Source organism: Marmota monax, unplaced genomic scaffold (assembly GCF_021218885.2).
Source record: "Marmota monax isolate L192 unplaced genomic scaffold, Marmota_monax_Labrador192_F-V1.1 WCK01_AAM20220418_F8-fsc00002, whole genome shotgun sequence".
Taxonomy (NCBI): domain Eukaryota; kingdom Metazoa; phylum Chordata; class Mammalia; order Rodentia; family Sciuridae; genus Marmota; species Marmota monax.
Genome location: NW_026693571.1, coordinates 12,527,692 through 12,549,195, shown reverse-complemented (window position 1 = coordinate 12,549,195; position 21,504 = coordinate 12,527,692). Strand labels below are relative to the sequence as shown.

Here is a 21,504-nt window from a genome sequence, read left to right as displayed (position 1 = left end):
AATTCAATCTTTATCAAAATTTCAAAGTCATTGCTTTAAAGAGAAATATAAAAAAAGAAAATCCTAAAGTTCATAAGTAACCATAAAAATACCCCTGAGTAGCCAAGGCAAATAACTCACACACACACACAACAAAAGTGAATGCATGATACTACCTAATTTCAAGCTATACCACAAAGTCAAAGTAATAGTGCAGCATGATACTAACAAAAAAATTCTGAAACAATTATCAGTAAAATAAATTAGAAAGCCCAGAAATGAACCCACATGTATATGGTCAATTGATTTTCAACAAAGATGCCAATAAAACACAACATTACAAAGACAGTCTCTTCAATAAATTTTATTAGAGAAAACTGCATATCCAATTTGCAAGAATGAAACTGAACCCTGATACCTCATAGTTACACAAAAGCAACATAAAAAGGGTAAATGTTTAAATGTCAGACCAGATACTATTAAAGAGAAAAAAAAAGGGAGGGGGGAACTACACACTATTCTAGGCAATGATGTTTTTGGACTTGACTCTCAAAGCATAGGCAATAAAAGCAAAAATAGACAAATGCAATTACATCCAACTTAGAAGCTGTTGGTCAGCAAAGAGATAATAAAAAGAGTGAAAAGACAAACTACACAATGGGAGAAAATATTAGCAAACGACACATCTGCAAAGGGGTTGCTATCCAGAACATATAACAGGAAATTAATTAATTAAAAAAGTAATCTAGCTAAAAAATGGACAAAAGACCTAAATAGTTCTCAAAAGATATACAAATGGCCAATAGGTATATGAAAAAATGCTCAACAATGCTAATCATCAGGGAAATCCAAATCAAAACCACAAAAAGAGATCGCCTCATCTCAGTAAGAATGGCTATTATCAAAAACACTACAGATGGGCTGGGGATATGGCTCAAGTAGTAGCTCGCTTGCCTGGTATGCGTGAGGCACTGGGTTCGATCCTCAGAACCACATAAAAATAAAATAAAGATATTGTGTCCACCTAAAGCTAAAAAATAAATATTTTTTAAAAAACACTACAGATAATAGATGCTAGTGAGGATATTTAAAAAAGGAACCCAAGTGTGCCATTGGTGGAAATGTAATTTAGTACAATACAGAAAAAAGTAGAGATCTTACTCAAAAAACTAAAAATAGAACTAGCATAAGATCCAGCAATAAACTCCTGAATATATAGCCAAAGGAAACTAAATTGGTACATGGAAGAGACATCTGCATGCCCATATTCATTGCAGTATTATTCACAAAAGCCAAGAGATGTAAACAACCTAAGTTTCCATCAACTGATGAATGGATAAAGAAAATGTTGTATATATACACAACAGAATAGTATTCGACTATAAAAAAAAAATGAAATCTTGCCATCTGTAACACATGGATAGAACTGGAGACCATTATGTTAAGTGAAATAAGCCAGGCACTGAAAGACAAGTACCACATGATTTCACTCATATGGGAAATCTAAAAAAGATGATCTCCTAGATTTTGAGACTCAAACAGTGCTTGCCAGAGGCTGGGGAAAGTACAGGGGGTGGAGAGAGAGGAGTCATTGGTACTAAGTTACAGTTAGATAGAAGAAATGCTACTGTGCTATTGCACAGTAGGGCAACAACAGAAAACAATAATGGACTGTAAATTTCCAAAAGCTAGAACAAAGGATATTGAAAATTTTCACTATAAAGAAAGGACTCATGTTTGCAGAGATAGAAATATTTAATCTGATTTAAACATTACACAATGTACAGATGTATGAAAACATAACATGGTACCCTACTAATATGTGTAATTTTCATGCTTTTATGTATCAATTAAAAATAAATGCAATATAACATTTTAAAAAAGCAGAGAGTGGAATGGTGGTTATAGACACTAGGCTGTGAGGGTTCTGGGTAGATGATGGTCAAAAGGTACGAAATCTCAGAAATGAGGAGTAAGATTTTGTTTTGTTCTTGACCTATTACAAAGCATAGTGAATATAGTTAATAGTGTGTTGTATATATTTCAAAATTGCCAAGTAAATTCAAATGCCTTCAGCACAAAAATGATAGTTATTTAAGGTGGTACGTATGCTGATTGGTTTGATTTAGTTTCTCCATATTGTATTCGTCAATCACAATATCACTTTGTATTCCATAAATATATAAAATATAAACTGTTCATTTGCTATACAACTTTATAAAATGGTTAAAAGAACCCAATCTAACCAAATTATTTCATTTCTAAGTTACTTTCCTACCAAACACATTCATGTTGTCATTTAAAAACAAAACAAAAAACCCAAATCTGTTATTTTAAAAAAAAAAAGTTAAAGCCATGTTTGAATGAAGAAACGCTATTTAACATAGGTAGAATCTCACACACCCTTGCTCCTATGTTTGAAGTGAAGTATAGCAAGAATGATGAAACATTAGACTTACAACAATATAAAAAGAAGAATCGAACACCTTTCCCTTCTATTAAAATGTTAACAAAAATTAATAATAATTTTCTGAATACAGATTCAGAAAATTATACTTGCCATCACATCCCTAGTTATTGAAGACTTAATTAACTAAACAATCTAAGGGTCACAAATTAAATCTTATCTAACTGAACAAAGAACATAAAACACTGAAAAAAACTATTCTTGATAGATTCATGTCTCATGGAAAAGATTAAAATTAATTTTTTTTTTTTTTTTGGGTAGTATCAGGATTGGTCCCAGGGAGGTGCTTTATCACTGAACCGTATCTCCAACCCTTTTTATTTTTTATTTTTTTGAGACAGGGCCTCACTCAGTTGCTGAAGCTGGTTTTGAACCTGTGATCCTCCTGCTTCAGCCTCCTGGAGTCATTGGAAATTTAAAATAATTTTTTTAAAAACTCACTGTGTAAACAACAAAGGCTATTAGATAGTGTTAATAAGTTAGTCAGGAAAACACATTCATTACAGGCATGGTAAAAATCTAGGAGAATTAAATCCTCAGAAATTAAAACTATCATTAACCTTAAATAAATGTTTCACTTGTGTCTATGAACTGAATACATCTCAAAATCTATTTAAGGAAACCTTGAAAATGTAGGAAGGATCAGCCATCTTGTCAAAGAAAAGGCGATGAAAAGTATACATATAACAAAGTACACAGACAAAATTAAAAAATTTTAAATACATTCTATCTAAAGTGTATTCTCAGCTTTGAATACTTTTCCTTTTTTAAATTTAAGTCTAAGTGCATAACAATATTTTTAATTGTGTTCATTATAAAGAAGTCTGTCAATCATCTAATTCAAAGTATTATGCCAAGTAGTTAAAAACAATGTAGATCACCGTTAAGTTAGCATTTCAATTTTCCTTAACAGAATACATCCATACCTCCATTTTAGCGTTTGTCCACCGAGGTATTTCTACAACCATATTAAACAAATTCTGTGGTTAAAAAAAAGAGAGAGAGAAAGATAAGCAGAACATAAAAAGTTTTACAGATCTCTTATTTTTTCACTTGGAGAAACTTTTGCTAAATGAAAATCAGTAGAGACTTTAAAAAGATGCTTTAGGTTTTGATCTCACAAAAAATGCTCAGTGTCTGCATCATTTGTCTACTCATGCCTTAATTTTTTTCTAAAAATGGGAGAAGCTGTCTAACACAAACAGTAGAATGAAAGCCTGTATATGTCATCTGACCCCTACTGCAGTGTTAGAGGTTACTACACAAAAGTACCTTTACAATGTAGTGGCAGAACTAGAATGAAGTCAAGAAATGTGCTCTGATTTTCATTCTCCAGCTAAAATGGAGTGAGAGACTGGGTCCCTCATACACACATTCAGCCTCACACACCTCTCATCTCTGTCCCAGTCAGCATGAAGCTGGAAAGAAGATCAATTACATCATTTAAAAGAAAGTCCACAGAAAATTATTAAGTTAAATATTTGAATATTATAAAAGAATATTTATGCCAAGTTACAATCATAATATAAAATTAAGGATGTCAGGATAGGTAGTTACAAAGTTCACAAAGAGTTAGATATGTCTTCCTAACCTTAGCAGTTTTAGCTAACAATATCAGACTCGCTAAAATCACAAAAGAACTATGTCTTCTTTTCTTACAACTGAACTTTGTAGAATTCTTAAACCAAGGAGAATGGGGAATAAAAACAATTTCCCACAACTTGCCTTACAAAGAGAAAGCCATAAGGTGATTTGCCTGCCTTTTTATATCTGTAACCAATGAGTGATCAGGAAGAAGCAATGGTTTAAAACAGCATTGCTCCAAGTGTGGCCCGGCATCAGGGCCAGTCTGCAAACAGGTTGGTATTTGGCTCATTTAAAAATTGATAGTAACTTTTATGTCTGTTGAATCTAATCATCCCAAATTAGAACTTGATGACAATAAATGTTGGCGCGGATGAGGGGGAAAACGTTCATTCACACATTGCTGGTTGGGACTGCAAATTGGTGCAACCACTCTGGAAAGCAGTATGGAGATTTCTCAGAAAACTTGGAATGGAACCACCATTTGCCTCAGTTATCCCACTGCTCAACATATATCCAAAGGACTTAAAATCAGCATATGCAGTCACATTAATGTTTATAGTAACTTATTTCACAATAGCTAAGCTACAGAACCAACCTAGGTACGCTTCAACAGGTGAATGGATAAAAAAAAAAAAGTCACACATGCACACTGGAATATTACTCAGCCATAAAAAAGAATGAAATTATGGCATTTGCCGATAAATGGATGGAACTGAAGACTATCATGCTAAATGAAATACGCCAACCCCTAAGAACCAAAGTCCAAATGTTCTCTCTGATATGTGGATGCTAACCACAACAAGGGAGGGAAGGTAAAAGAAGAACAGAAGTACTTTGGATTAGAAAAAGGGGAATGAAGGGAAGAGAATGGGAACAGGAAAGACAGTATAACGAATCAGATATAACTTTCCTATGTTCATATATGTGAAATTCCACATCATGTCCAACCACAAGAATAGAATCCTAATTAGAATAAGTTATATTCCAGGTATGCATAATATGTCAAACTATACTCTACTGTCATGTGTATCCAAAAAGAACAAATAAAAAAAATTACAACTTGAATTACCTTGTTCTAATTACTTATTTGGATTGTACTTTTTTTAAAAAAAAAATCATTAGTTCACAACAGATAGAAATAAACCAAAAAACCAGTGAACATTTGAGTAATTTAATATACTTAATCATGCCACACATCAAAATTATCTGGTGAGCTTGAAAGAATTAGGAAAAAATAAAATGAATGCCTAGATCCCCACAGCCCACCTATTTGAATTCCACTGAGCTGGGGTGGAGCCAGGACACTGCTTATTTTTAAAATCTTTCCAAGCTATTTTAATATGCAGCCAGAGTTGGCTTAAAGCACTGCTAAACAAGTTCTTGGGGGTTTCTTAGTGAAACACAAAAGCTATTAATTCAAAGAATGCCATTTTTTACAATTAAATATAAAAATACATTAAGGCACAAAAGTAATGTTGGTTTTATCAAGTTTTTCTAGAGAAGACTAAATATTACAAATGGCAAAACTGCAAACCCATTAAGGAAGTAAACAAAGCTGAAAATGAATTCTCAACAGTGCTCCTCAGAAGTAAGGCTCATACCTATCCTAGCAACGGTACATAACACAGTCCTGCTGTTATGTTTCATTTTCTATGCTCTTTCATGAGGTACCCCTGCACCTGTTTAAATATGTCTGAAGAAGCTGTTAAAAAGAAGAACCAAAGTAAATGGCAGATGTTCACATAATTTATTCATCCTTGAAAGCCTAGCTATAAGAGGACAAATGCATGTGGATGAGTACTCAGAGATGACAGAGGAGACCATGCTAGTGACAATCTTTTCACACAATGACACCTACCAAACCACTCACAGACTTGAATTAGGCCAAAAGAACAATAGATGAAGAATAGGTTTGAATTTTAACCCCAAAAGCCACACTCTCCTTCATCATTTGCTCCTGATCATTTCGGGCTTATTCCTAGCCTGCCTTTCTTCTCTACAGCTAAAATGTAATTTTTTAAAGTCAATGTTAGTCTGGTTTTCCTAAGATTAGTGTTAATTATAAACTGACAATGGCCTGCCAGAATTTATTAGAAAACCAAAAAGATAAAAGGAGCTCAAATCAGAAAGTTGTGCATATGGCAGGGCCATTGAACTTCTCCTTCAGCCAGCCCTTTTCTTTTCCTCCATTTTTTTTTTTCCTTGTATTTTTGTTGCAGAAATAAAAAAGAAAAACTAATAATATGAAAAGAGAGTCACTACATTTTCTGTATTTTGGGAAAAGCCAGGAGGGGCAAGAGAGAATCAGCCTTCCTTCTTCTGTCTTTCAAATAAACATGTATTGGATGGTCTCCAACATAGAAACTGCAGTGTAAGAATTTTTAATTTGATTGTCTGAACACAAAATATATTTTTTTGCCACTGAAATCACTGTTTCAGGTTGATATACAAGTTGCTAGGAACTATAAGGTCTCAAGTCCCTGAGGGTCTGTTTGCCCAACATTTGGGGCAGTAGTTCTCGAATTTCATGTTTAGGATATACATTAAATACTTGCTAAGCATGTAGTTCATCCAGGGCTCACAAAGTAGTGATTCTGATTTAGCAGCTATGGGATGGGGCCTCCATGTGAATTTCTAATAAGTGCTCTAAGTGGTTCCAGTGTAGAAACACTAGAGTCAAAAGTTTCAGTAAGGATAGAGAATAGATGGAGATAAGGCCATAAAAGTAAAGCGTGGTAAGAAAAGCTGACTGGCATCAGCACAATAAAAGGGCACCCAGAGTAGGAGATGGGGAAAGATGTCAATCAAATGATCTGGTCCTATGTGAATAACTATAAAAGTTTTGACAGTCACACAGTTGAAAGATCTATTTGGAATATACTTATTTTGGCATATAGTTGATGTAACTTTTTCTTCTCCTGTATTCCAAAAAGACACGTTTCTCAATTCTGAAACCTTGCTCTCCAACTATCTTCTCTATTATAATTTTTAACAGATTAACAGAACAATTTTCATGACATACATTTACTTTAGGTTATCTACTGTGATAATCTGCTACTAAAATCTGGGTTCATGCTTTGATTCTCTAGTTTTTTTCACTTAAAAAATGAAATGGTGATCTGGGGCTGTGGCTCAGAGGCAGAGCACTTGCCTACCATGTGTGAGGCACTGGGTTCAATCCTCAGCATCACATAAAAATAAACAAAATAAAAGCATTCTGTTCATCTACAACTACAAAAAAATTAAAAATAAGTAAAAATAAAAAATGAAATAGTAATAAGGTATCTAGAAAAGTCAAATTCAGAGACAGGAGTAGCTACAAGGGGCTAGGGGAGAAGTTGGAACCCACTGCTTGATGGGTCTAGAGTTAACACTTTGGGATAAATACATGGTAGTGATGATTGCACAACATTGTAGAAGTATTTCATGCCAATCAACTATACACTTTTAAAAGATTAAAATGGCAAATTTTATATTATAAATATTTAACCACAATAAACAATATTAAATGGTGCTTTCTGTCCTAGCTGCCTTAAAGAGAGATTAGGAAAAAAAACCCATGCATATGAAAGTCTTGCAGGGAAAAAATTTAGACGTACTTTCACAAATCTAAATGATCATCAAGGCCTTTAATCACTTTTTTAATAAAAAAGTGATTCTCAGAAATAAAAACTTTTAGATATACCTCAGATTCATCATTTCGTGCTTTCTTTGTAGGAATGCCATTTTCCTATAAAAGAAAAGATAGTATTTATGATTATAATATTTCACAAAATACAGATGCACTGCACAACAATAGAAGTATGCTTGTTGTATATCCATTCTATTACAGAGGCTGTCCAGAAATCTGACTCAACAGAGAACCTACCAAATGCCCACATAGTCTTTCCTTCAGTATTAGCATCTCCAGTGAACACAGCATAGATGTGTTTTATAAAATAAATTATCAGAAAAGCTGAATCTATTTCAAGTATATTTTCCAAGGTTTTATAAAATAAGCAAAGGCTCTGTTCAGTCTTAAAGGAAAGACTGGCAATTTCCAGTGATTACGCTTAAAACAGTCATTTCATTATTGAAATGAAACTCCAGGGAGCATGACTAACAAGCCATGAAAGTACTCGCTGCACCTCCTGCCTGTGAATTCTACCAAGGTGTGATTATTACGCCTCCACTAAGCATTTTTAAATTAAACCAGACTACGTGGTGTATTGGGAAGGAAAATCATGCCACTCACAGACGCTCACCCAGTATACGTAACATTTACACACCAAAACGACTACTAATGAGGAAACCAAACAGAAAAATAATTACTCCAGGTCAGCCCTGAAACATTATTTCTATTACTAAAACTGTACATCCCAAAGTATAAGGTACAAAAATTCCAATCCTCACTGGCTGAAAATTAGGGAAACCTATTCAATTTTGTCCAATCCTGAATCTCACATTCACCTAAATCCATCCTCTTTGGAATATTATGCCCACCAAGATGTTTCCATATCACTTTCTTCTAATTCTATCCCTGCCTACTACATGACTTCCCATTATTGTGGTGTTATTATATGGTACACAGATTTGCCAAGGTATATCCCAACAATATCACCCACTAGTCAACTCTTTGTCCTACACTTCCCTTTTAGAACTTACCATTATCTGATTGATTTTGTGTTTGTCTGTCTCCTCCAACTGAGTGTGAATGACACTTAAACACTTCCACTGCACAAGTAGTCCCTGAAATAATGTCTGCCTCATAATAAACATGTGATGATTATTCATTGAATGAATAAATGAATGAATGAATGCTTTAGCCAAAGCAAAGAGAGGTGTGGGGAGAGAGGAAAAATTCAGGTTTAATAGTTCCCTGGCTAAAACAAAACAAAACACATGGATACACATACACACACAGAAACACTGAGTTATTTCTGCCATCTCTGGTTTCTTTATCTCTACAGATTATGTTACCCCTTGTCCTGTAAAAACACTTACAGTAATAAACAAGATATTGCATGAGAGAAGGGAGGCAGTTCTTGGAATTAAAGCACCTAAATTCAACTCCACCTCCACAATTGTCTATATTAACCATGTAAGGTGTTTAATATCATTAACAAAATAAAGGGAATCACAGTAGTTCCAAAAGGATTGAGATAATGCTGTGCACAGTGCCTGGCCAAGTACCACAAGAACTCAACAGATCCTACCACTGACCCTACTGCCACTATTAATGACAATTTGGTACTCTTTGCTAACCCCACTTCAGTGTTCCACAAACTCAGTATCATGTGTGATGTTCAGCCTCTAAGGTGATTAATACCCCAAAGGTATTAGTATCAAAATGCCCCAGTGCATATTTTCGAGGCCTTCTCAATTCTCCCTACAATAGGTTCCTCCTATTCCTCCTCAACAAATATCCTTTATACCCATACAATTGTCAACTGACTAGGTTCTATTCAAACATTACCATCGCCACCTCCCTCAGCCCCTGGTTTACTTTTCTAGTTCTTGATTTAGAACCATCAAGGAGCATGGGCTCTGTGGTCAGAAATGCCACTTTAAAACTTGGCTCCGGCACTTATCTGCTGTGAGATATTAAGTCGATAAAATGCCTGCAGCCTTAATGTCTTGGAGAAAATAAGAGCAACCCACAAGGATTAAATAAAATAGCATATGTTCATATAGTGGTTAGCAAACTGAAATAATCCAAAAATTTAACAATATTATTATTACTAAAATTATAAGCCTCTTGTTAATTTCCTAAGCTATTACCTTTAATCCTTATTTCCTACCAGATTGCCTAAGTTTTATGAACCACTCACATCCTTTCCTCCCAATCCTTTCTGGAAGAATACTATTTTCATGCAAATTTTAATTCATGAAGGAGACTTGCAATCCTGTTATGACTCCTCAGTTTCTCCTCCTGATTAACAACCACATTCTTTTTTTTCAAGGGGCTTTCAAAAAAATTATCTTATGGCAATACCAGCAGTACCTATTTTCATCCCCAAAACAAGTTAAAATAATACCTCTTTCTTAGAGTCCACCTTCAGAGGAATATCATGAAAGGGGGAAATGTAGTGACCAGCTACATTCTCTGTAGAGAACAAAAACACAGAATTAAATCAATGGACACTGTTCTTTATAGCAATAATATCCTCATCCTCTTTTAAGTTTACCCAACTTTTTCAAATTAGCATTAACTCCTGATTTAAAGTTTAATTCAACTTTTAAAATTTGTTCCTATTTGAGGACCAAAGAAAAATATATACCAACTAAACAGTACTAGGTTGCTGAAATCATTTACTTATTCCTGTGACCTAAAACACCCCAAACAGAAAACACCTACAATAAATTAAAATCCAAACTATGAAAAAAAATTCACTTTTGAAGAGACTCATTACTAAGTAAACTAGACTAAAACTGACAACAATTTCCCTAGGAGACCTAGTATCAGAATTCCCAATTTTCACCTATAATGCATAAGAAGAAAGTCCATTTATTGATTGGGGTATTTATTTTTATTGGTGTCAAGCTTTTTGAATTCTTTTTTTTTTTTAAAGAGAGAGAGAATTTTTTAATATTTATTTTTTAGTTTTTCGGCGGACACAACATCTTTGTTTGTATGTGGTGCTGAGGATCGAACCTGGGCCGCACGCATGCCAGGCGAGGGCGCTACCGCTTGAGCCACATCCCCAGTCCTTGAATTCTTTATATATCCTGGAGATTAGTGCTCTAGTTGATGTATGTGTAATAAAGATGTTCTCCTACTCTGTTACTGATTGTTTCCTTTGCTGAGAAGAAGCTTTTTAGTTTGAGTCCATCCCATTTATTAATTCTTGATTTTACATCTTGTGGTTTAGGAGTCTGGTTAAGGAAGTCAGGACCTAATCCGACATGATGAAGATTTGGGCCTACTTTTTCTTCTATTAGGTGTAGGGTCTCTGTTCTAATTCCTAGGTCCTTGATCCACTTTGAGTGGTTTAATTTTATTTTGTTGCATACGGATTTCAAGTTTTTCCAGCACCATTTGTTGAAGAGGCCATATTTTTGCTAATGTATATTTTTGGCGCCTTCAATAAATGGGCTAAGGAACTGAACAGACACTTCTCAGAAGAAGATATACAATCAATCAAAAAATATATGAAAAAATGTTCAACTTCTCTAGTAATCAGAGAAATGCAAATCAAAACTACTCTAAGATTTCATCTCACTTGAGTCAGAATGGTAATTATCAAGAATACAAGCAATAATAAGTATTGGTGAGGATGTGGAGAAAAAGGTACGTTCATATATTGCTGGTGGCCCTGCATATTGGTGCAACCAATCTGGAAAGCGGTATGGAGATTCCTTAGAAAACTTGGAATGGAACCACCATTTGACACAGCTATCCTACTCCTCAGTCTATATCCAAAGGACTTAAAATCATCATACTATAGTGACACAGCTACATCAATGTCCACAGCAGCTCAATTCACAATAGCTAAACTGTGGAACCAACCTAGACGCCCTTCAACAGATGAATGAATAAAGAAACTGTGGTACACATACACAATGCAATACTACTCAGCATTAAAAGAGAATAAAATTATGGCATTTGCAGGTAAATGGATGGGGATGGAGAATATCATGCTAAGCAAAGTAAGCCAATCCCCCAAAACCAAAGGCCAAATGTTCTTTCTGATAAGTGGGTGCTGATCCATGTCGGGGGAGGAGGGATTGTGGGGAGAATGGAGGAACTTTGTTTGGGAGAAGAGGAGGGAGGGAAGGGGAAGGTGTTTGGGGACAGGAAAGATGATGGAATGAGATGGACATCATTACTCTAGGTATGTGTATGACTGCTATGGTGGGACTTGACCTATACAACCAGAGAAATGAAAGTTGTGTTCCATTTGTGTTCAATGAATCGAAATGCATTCTGCTTTCATGTAAAACTATTTAGAACAAATAATAATATTTTTTAAAAAGATGAAGAAGAAAGATCCAATGGTCTCACTATGGAAAGAAACAAATCATTTATTTCTACTCAAAGTGGTAAGAATATTAATATTAAGCTTAAAACAAAACAAATTGAATAACAGAAACTACCTTATCTTAAAAGTTATATACTGAAATATGTATTTAAAATACCTTTAAAAGTATATATTATTTAAACAAGTGCAATGACCCAATATACAGTTGTATTGAACAATATCTGTTTCTAAAAGCTAGGCTTAATACAAACATACAAAATTTTCATTTAGTAATTTCTTAAGTCATGTAGATTTTAATTCTGTACTGCTATCTCTTTAGCAGCTTTGTCTTGTTCTACTTTCTTTTGGATCCCCGGTATCTAGAAAACTAGCTGGCATGTAAATTGACATTCAATAAATATCTGCCCAGAGAGGATTCGTTAAATAAATATCTCCATTACTATTTCATTTTTTCCCCTCCAAACTGTTAATTTTTCTTTTTCCACCCTGACAGCAAGGCAACTTCTAAAGAACATGTGTATAAGGAAGAGATAAAATTGAAGCAAAGCATACAAAGAGCAAAGTCTATAAAATTTTGGCTATGACCTATAAGCCTTTTTCACGAATTAAAAGGATAAACCTTAAAAACAAAACAAAAATTTCCCTAATGCATTCCACATCCAATTTCAAATCATTTACTTGATTTTCAAAGTTATCTATGATCAACAAAACAACAAAATAAATAATATTACTAATTTTTGAATGGTCATTATTAGTCAGTGATTAATTATCAAATAAGTGAATAAATTGTCAGTGTATAGACTTAGATAACCATATAGATTAGAAGTGACTTGGATCATAAAATAGCATTCATAAATAATAATGAATTAAAAATAATAAAATAATTGTTACTGGAAAAAAATAAATATATCCTTAGATCTCAGGTAAGGATAATGCTTTAATGGGTAATATTCCTGTAAATCACTTAATTTCTCGAAAGCTTAATTTTCTCAGTAGTTTCTTCCATTAAGTAATGCACATTTACAAAGGTGTTTAAATAAGCTTAAACATAAAGGAGTCCTCCCAGCACACTTAGTCATTTCCCCTGGTACACAAAGGAAGGATGAGAACTCATTAAAACTTATGCTCAGGCAAGTTTGATTTTGACAAATAGGATGTTATAATTTAAGCTTCCTTTCTTGTTCAACTTCTATTTTTCCTTATGCTTCTAATTACCTTTCTTGAATTATCTGTCACAATCATATCTACAAATTATTCCAATACCTCACAGATACCATCAAAACCGGAATCCTCTCTGGAGCCCTCTATTTTCTTGCTGTCATCTGGATTTGATGTTTTATTGGCATCCCAAGACCTTTGGTTTTCTGGGTCCCAAGCAGTTATCTCTTTTAGTTCACTTCTTTGTTTGGGGGGACCATTCCCTAACGTGTTCTCTAAAAACAACTGCACATGAGGCACATGAATATGTGAAAGATCTTTATTTGGTTCTTACCCAAACTGATGGCTGGCTGGGTAGAGAATTCTAGAAGGGAAATTATGTTCTCTCAGAGTTTTGAAGGCATTACTCCCACAGTCTTTAAGCATTCTCTGGTGCTATAAGTCAGATAACAGTTTGATTTTCATCCCTTTGCAAGTGGCCTGCTATCCCCCTACTGCCCAGCCCTCCAGTCACTTTCTGAATCTTCTTCACAGTCTCCATTTTTCTGAGATTGCACAACAAAGTGACTGGGGGTCATTCGATTGTTAACTCTCTTCTGTTACCCCTTTGATAATATCCTCTCCATTGTTGTATCTGTTCTTTCCTTTTAAAACTCACATTAGTCACATGTGAGACATCCTAGAATTTCCATGTCTCTTCCTTTTATCTCCTTTTTCTATTCTGACATTTTGTTCTATTTTCTGATAAAAAATATATACACATATATTTACTTTCTCTTCTGATTCAACTATATTAGTTTCTTAGTCTGCTATAACAAATTATCGCAAATTTTATAGTTTGAAACAACACAATTCAGCTCACTGTACTTTCTGCTGAGGAGGTTGTATTTTTTTTTAAAAAAATCATATTTTAGTTTTCAAGAGCTCAATTTGGCTATTTCTTCATCTCCTCTTTTTCCTTTTTCATGGGTGCCTTGGCCTTTAAAAATATCAGAGAACACCCATTAACTTCGAATTCAAATTTTCTTCTTTCTGCTTTCTATTTTTCCTATTTACCTTGTAAGTTTTCCTTAAATTAATTCACTTGGTAAATATTTACTGAACACATATTCTATGCCAAGCTCTATTCTATGTACCAGGAATACAAATTCCAATGCCCTGTTCTTATAGAACTTGCATTCTAGTGGGAGAACAGAAGTAATGAATATGTATATACTATAGCAGTATGATAAGCATTCTAAAGGAAAACAAACCAGGGTGAGTAAAAAGTGACTAAAGGAAGGGGTGATATTTCATACTGAATGATCAAGAAAGATCTCCCCGATAGGTAACATGTCAGCACAGACCTGATGGAGTGAGGGGGTAGGTCAAGCAGACATTGAGGGAAGAGCACTGAAGGCACAGAAAGCACAGGTGTTGAGGAGAGTTCTTCTCAGGCTATCTGAGAAATAGCAAGGAGGCCAGGATGATAGGAAGGTGACAAAGGGAAATGTGGCAGGCAGTTAAACCAGAGGTGTAGACCAGTATTTGATCTTGTGTACCAGTAAAGATTTCAAATTTATTTATTTTAGCATGAAATAGAAAGTCACTAGGATTTTTGAGCAGAGTCTGAACATTTAAAAAGATCAGTGTGTTCACTGTATTTGTTTTATATTCTGGTTAAGATCAAGAAATTTAAAGAAGTTTATAGATCACAAGATTTATATTTCAGTGCACTTCATTTAGGAAACTAAGCTGTTTTTAAGAGGATTAAAAAAAAGGAAATCAAATTTTTTTTTATATTCACACAATAGCCATTATCTTTTAATGTGTCAATTTGAGTTCTATATGGGCAAACTTAAAAATTAAAAGGTCATAAGAACTTATTCATAGGAAGCTTTACTAGGTTCAAATACACAGCACATTCAATGTCATATTCTACCTATTACTCAAATTATGCACTTAGAGAAAACTTACCATAATTTCAACACAAGCCTATGCTTACCATAAATGATAAAGCAAACTGATGAAGAACTACATGATTCATTCTCAGTCTACGTAAAAGTATCTTCAACTATCCACAGCACTGTTTCTCTAAATAAACCAGTTATCTACCCCATAGTAACAAAAATTCAAATTATGGAAAACACAGCTTTTCCCTATCCTGTAGGAAAAGTTTAAAATCGAAAATGTTTATTATCACAACAAAACAAACAAAAACATCCAATATATCAAGGTACATTAACATGCAGTGGTAGGTGTTTGATCTCATATACACAAATTTAATTTCATTATTGTTTTACAGTTAAAGATTACACAAAAAAACTGTAGGGCAGTACCCACTAAAATTCTGAAACTTAGAAATTAATAAAGAGGAACATTTTCAAAATATTGACTTTTACACATATTCCATTACCTTTCACCCTTCTTGGAATTTAGTGATAAGATTTGTCTAATGTCTTAACATTGAAAATGAAATAACATATATTTAATATCTACTGTGTGTAAGATATTGATCTCTACACACAGTCTGATTTAACTGCCACAGCAATTCTATAGAACTATTAGTGCTAGACCCACTTTACAGATGGAGAAATTGAGCTAAGGGACACCATCTGAGCTATGAGATGCCATCTAGTGGTTAGTTGAGCCAAGACTTGTCCAAGATGGTGAAGTCAGGGCTACAATCTAATGGACCATTGGTCTAGAACTGTTATCACAACCCAGTTGCTTTTAGAAGTTGTAGAAACTGTCCTACACAGTACTTCCCAAAATAAGTTCCATGAAACTCTAATATCACTAAGACGTTAACAATGTTCTGTGAAATAAGTATTCTGTGGTTCAAAAGTGTGGGACAATTAATGTCAGAATTTCCTAGTACTTTAACATGTATATTACTCTAGAAGAAGGCAATAAAGCAATGAGTGTTTTAATTTGTTAAACCATGAAATATTTTGTTTAAAAGAAATCCTAATAATGAGATGCTTGTGTTCAAGTTATGGAACAGAATGGAAAATGATGTAGTCTAAACTTTTCATTCTATGATTTAATAAAATGAGGTACAGAATGGTGAAGTGATACAAGGCTGTGCAGCAGGTTACTAACAGGGCCAGAGCTGTCACCAAGGAGGCCTGATGTTCCAGGATGCTCCTTCCCCTGAATCATCCTGTCTTACTTTGATACTATTTTCACAACGTTATACCAATTTTTTTTTAAAAAAGAATTATATCTATCAATATTCTCCTTAATGGCACAAAAGAGCAACCATTTACAGAGAGGAAGCTCAAAAATGTTGTATCACTCACTACACTGGTATTTCAGAGATTTGAGATATATCTGGGATTGTGGAAAAACTTCCATTTTAATAATGCGGAACAGAGCCAGTAGTGCTATATCATGTTTTATTTTGTTTTTGCTGTTGTTTTTTCCTCTTTAAAGTGAGACAGAATTATTTGGGAAAGTATGTATGGATGCTGGTACTACGTATCCAATTTGAAACCAAAATTTTTTTAAATTGACATATACTATTTGTACTTATTTATGAGGCAGAGTGTTATAATTCAATTCATGTATACAATTCATGTATTAATCCTTTCAGGGTAATTAGCATTTCCATCTCCTCAAACATTATCACTTCTATGTGTTGGGATCCTTCAAACCCATCCACCTAGTTATTGTGACCCTCTTTACAAACAAGCAATTTGTCCATTGTTTTCCTGTGAACCCACTTACCCCCAAGCATCTTCCTATCATTTTGTCCTACTCTTTCCAGTCAGTAGTAAACAGTTCTTTGCCACGGCTGCCATCTGGTGGTTAGCTCAGGAATTATTTAATCCAACATACCTTCTCCAATTAGAATCTTACCATTTGGACTTTCCCCAAAACCATACTCCCCTTTATTCCAATTGTTGCTCATATACCTCAGTAAGACCTCTTTTTTCTACCTGCCATTTTCTCAACTGAGTGAAAAGAAAGATACAAGTAATTCTTACTTATGTAAGTCACAGAAAAATCAAGGATTTGAAGTACATTTGCAGCTAAAGAAACCACAAAAACAGGCCAACAGACTCCAAAATAAGGGGTCAGAGGTCTTGCAACAACAGAGACCATTAGGATCTCTATCATTCATCCAGGGCCTTCGAGGAATACCAGTGCCAAGAAGGCCTTGGTGAGGATCACTTCAAGGCAAATTACTTCCTTTTACAGTTGAGGAAACTGTCCCTATGAAAAAGGAATGTAGCAAACACTGGCCTAACAGTACACAGCAAGTTAAAGGCAGAAGGAAAATTAAAGCTTAGAACTCTCCAGTCCAAATCCAGTGCTTGTTCAACTACACTGTGAGCTCCAGACTTCTCTGAACTTTTTTCCCTGCCTCTCTTCAATCAAGATTCAAGTAAAACATATTTAGTGTTTTTATATTCTCATTTATGAGTTACATTAATATTATGAATCTCTTGAGGGCAGGGACCAGGATGAAACCTCCTCTGTGCCATGCCTACCAAATCTAGTACCCTTCATAGATATTAACTACTTTGCCTGTTAATTACTACACTTATTGCAGATCTAGGATACTTCCATGTATTATGCAGTAGGAGACAAGCTTTTATCTGCTTAAAAAGCTAAATGCCATTGTACAGCATTGTTTCTATGGAAAACTAGTTCCAGTAAAAATTACATTGTAAATTTTTTTAGGGTGGGGTACTACTGAGCCCCATCCCTAGCCCATTTTACTTTTTGAGAGAGGGATTCCTAAATTGCTTAGGGCCTTGCTAATTTGCTGAAGCTGGCTTTGAACTTTGAATGCTCCTGCCTCAGTCTCTCAAATCGCTGGGATTACAGGTGCGCACAACATTGGTTCAGCATTTTTCTTTAACACGACCTGATCAATGTTGACCAAACGAGGATGGAGAAAAAAGCTTGTAGCATAAAGGAAAAGAACAACCAATTTTGAAGAAAACAAATTTTAGTACCAGCTGCCTCACAAGGGTTTAGGCAAGCTCTGTTATCTCTTCCATAAAATAACCCTAGACGGTAATCTCAGGCAGGAAAACTATAAACCTTTTAAAAATAGCAGATATCAAAAATGCTTACAGATATTATTATTGTTAAATAATTCATATTAGGCCCTGCAACTAATCACTTTACATACACAATATGTCATATGATGTTTGCAGCCCTGTTTTCCAGAAGAGGAGGGGGGTAAAAATACCAAGGTTTGGCAAAGTAAGAAATTCGCCCGGGATCAGGGTTATAGAGCTCAACAGTGAAGAAGCCCTTCACGGTTTACTCCAGGACCTCGATTACTAATAGGTGAGCAACGGTACCAGGTGGATTTTACAGCTCCCCTCGGGGCTCTGAAGTCAATGGAGTGTGAAAACAAATCAATCAACGTTGCTACTTTCCGGGTGCTGCTAAAGTACAAAGGGGAGCCTGGGGTGCATAGAAAAATAAATGACAGTCACGGAGACCTGGGTCCTTTTCCGAAAGTCTTAGTTGGCCAGCTCAGTGCCCGACATGTCGCTTGACCCTCTAGCTAGTGCAATGTGCAGAGGAAGCAGGACCATCTCCCTACCAGAAGGCCCGCGAGCCTCTTGCTTGTGGATAGCACTCAGGGTGCAAACTTGTGAGCACAAACGTGTTTGAGAAGCTCCCTGTATCTCCAGAGTTCAGCCTGCCTCTCCACTGCGCGAAAGGAGGGGCTTTCTTACGCCATCGGAAGGGAGGGCGCTGGCGGACTCGGCCTCCTTCCACAACTAGGCGGTGTGAACCCAGACTGCCGCCCGGGTTCCGCGAAAGGCTGCGGGCCGCAGGGGTGGCCGCGCGCTCGGATGCGGTCCGAGAGGGCGGTTAGCTGGGCCGAGAGTGACTCGGCGCCGGGGATGCCTGTCGTCCTAAGTCTCCACAATCCGCGTTTGAGGTCTTGGTCAGAGGCCCTCGAGTGCAAGAAGATGGCCTGGACTGCGCGGCGACCGCGGAAGGCCTCAAAGAGCGAGGCAGGCCGCGCGGGCGGAGCAGGTCCCCCTTGTTCCACCACTCAGCCACATTCCTCCGGCGCGCCCCGCCGCGGATCTCTTTGAGCTACTTACTGAAGAAGATGCGGTAATCCTGCGAGTGGAGCTGGCCGCGTTCCTCCGTGCGGTACAGGGCCATGGCGCGGCGCGGCCCGCTCCCCGCGCTCGCTGCTTGAGGCAGGCGGGCGGCGGCAGGGCCCCCCACGCGCCACCCGCGACCGGTGCGCAGCAGCTGCAGCAACGCGCGCATGGCGTAGGCGACTGTGCTGTTCTGTGCAGGGCTGTGGTAGCCACCCGGCCCGACCCGGCCGCACGACGGCGCCCCCTACCGCTCGGGAGTGGTCACTCCCACTCTGGGCCTTGGACCAGGATTCCCACCCTTACTAGTGGAATACCAGCGCCCCGCCAGCGGTGCACAGGGTATATATAGCCAAGCCAAGACTGCAAGATGAGCAAGACAAAGTCCACCACCCCAGAGGAGCGCTCATTCGTCCACTCAATCCTTCACTTACCCCCATTAACCTTTACTATCATATTGTATGTTTGCTGCGGTAATGCGCTACTATATGATTACTCTGTGCCAAAGGCTGCTCTAGACCCTGTCCAGCATAGGAGACGAGTGTACTTACACAAAGACGTCACAGTAAGACATAATGATCATGCCTCCATATGAAAATTTGGCCTTGACGCTGACTTACATAAAGGTCATAAGTAATTTCCTTACCTCCTCCATGAAGCCTTTTGCTGTTTAGTCCAAGTAGAGGCAACTTTCCAGAAATAGCCTGCACTACCTGTAACTATTTATATCTCATTGGACAGCACTTAATATAGTGGCCACAACTAACTATAACGCAGTAGCTTTTACTCTGAGTGGTCACCGGCTCGGGTTTAAAAAAAAAAAAAATGGGAGCCATACCACTACAGAACAATGGAAGAATAGATGTTGCAAGCAAGCAGAAGTCTGCCACAAATATCAGTTTTCCCTCCTTTAGACCACCTACTTAGGGAACCTTTAGTCCACTAGAAAGACCTCTGAAACTCCACAGGTTTCTATCCTAGATGACAACAGGATTCACATTAGGCATTCAGGTTCTTCCACTTATCTCCAGTTATATTGTGACAGTTAAAATTAGAAACCTGCTCTACCAAGTTTCCAGAAAGGATATCTAGGTGAAGTCACTGACCACTTAGACTGACTAAACTGTAGATTATAAAATATTTTTGTCAGCACTGGTGGCTTTCTTATGTGTCAACTTGACTAGACTGAACTATGAGGTAGACTCTTCTAGAAAAAGGAGAGAACATTTCTTTTGTGCATATATCATGGTGGTTGTATAATTTTATGGTTTCTTTATATGAAAAAAAAGCTTAATTTTTCAATTAACCTTGAAGATCAGATGTTTCAACAAGACAAATTCCTGCTGAAACAAGGTAGCTAAAAATCTAGGTTGTTTTAAAAATCTACAGATTTTTAAACTTTGCAAAATGTCTGATTTTTAGTCATATTGCTTTGTGACATTACAAACAATGACTTCCTATAGGAAACAATGAGGAGAAAAATTTTCTCAGAATTATTTCTCAAATTAACACCATTCTCTCATCCTAATGCTTGTAGTTATCCTTTGGGAGAATCTAGAATGTAGTTCTGAGGCCTCTCTTGTCAACAGTTTTCCTTAATTCTGGGAGCATTTTTTAGTAACCTCAAGTTATGTGCATCCTGATTTGTAAAAATTAATGAAGAAAATATTAAGCATTTCAAAATGTAATATTTACTTAAAATGAAATCTTGACACTAACTTGTTATTTTGTAAATTACATTTTAAATGTTGCAAAGTTATAATCCAAAAAGGAAACAATGAATTTTATTAAATAAGTTTATAATTACTTAGAATCCTATTTTCCATTTTCTATAATTTACTAAAATATTTGAATATCAAATGTCAGAGTATGTAATATGATTGATATAAAATAGTAATAGATGAATCAGATTAACTTCTTTAATAATTTTAAAATATGAGTTTGAGGACAATGTTTATTTTACAATATTTAATTATTGCAAATTTTGACATTTGGGGGTCTAACTCATTGGACTTCCTTCATTGACATCCTCTGTTATCATCATGTAGCAAGTATAAATCTCAATTCTAGGAATTTATAAGACAATGACACATAAAAATGTTAATATGTCCAGGGTTTACAAAATACAAAATGGAGATTCTTGAAAAGAATTGAGTTTATAAATTTTATGATTTGGAGAAACTGACTTATAATTTATATGTAGAAAGGGCCAGAATAGGAAATAGGAGATAAGCTGTCTACGTATTGACAGTATCTCACATATCAAGTGACGAGGACACAGTAG

At 35.9% G+C, this 21,504-nt stretch overlaps 1 protein-coding gene across 9 annotated transcripts in view; it reads right to left on the bottom strand.

Moving 5' to 3' along the window:
• Ppa2 (inorganic pyrophosphatase 2) overlaps nucleotides 1–19,509 on the bottom strand; it is a 103,570-nt gene extending 84,061 nt beyond the window's left edge. For 2 of the 9 annotated variants that reach the window (XM_058583797.1, XM_046458892.2), the window contains exons 1-4: nucleotides 19,218–19,498; nucleotides 10,051–10,118; nucleotides 7,719–7,763; nucleotides 3,373–3,426 (exon numbers count right to left, since the gene is read on the bottom strand). In XM_058583797.1, coding sequence (XP_058439780.1) covers nucleotides 3,373–3,426; nucleotides 7,719–7,763; nucleotides 10,051–10,118; nucleotides 19,218–19,392 — 342 coding nt within the window. In that variant the 5' untranslated portion in view covers nucleotides 19,393–19,498. Of the gene's footprint in view, nucleotides 1–3,372; nucleotides 3,427–7,718; nucleotides 7,764–10,050; nucleotides 10,119–19,217 lie in introns of all 9 variants that reach the window. The other 7 variants (XM_058583795.1, XM_058583798.1, XR_009228141.1 and 4 more) reach the window with 6 other exon arrangements.
• Between the last annotated feature and the right edge of the window lie 1,995 nt (nucleotides 19,510–21,504).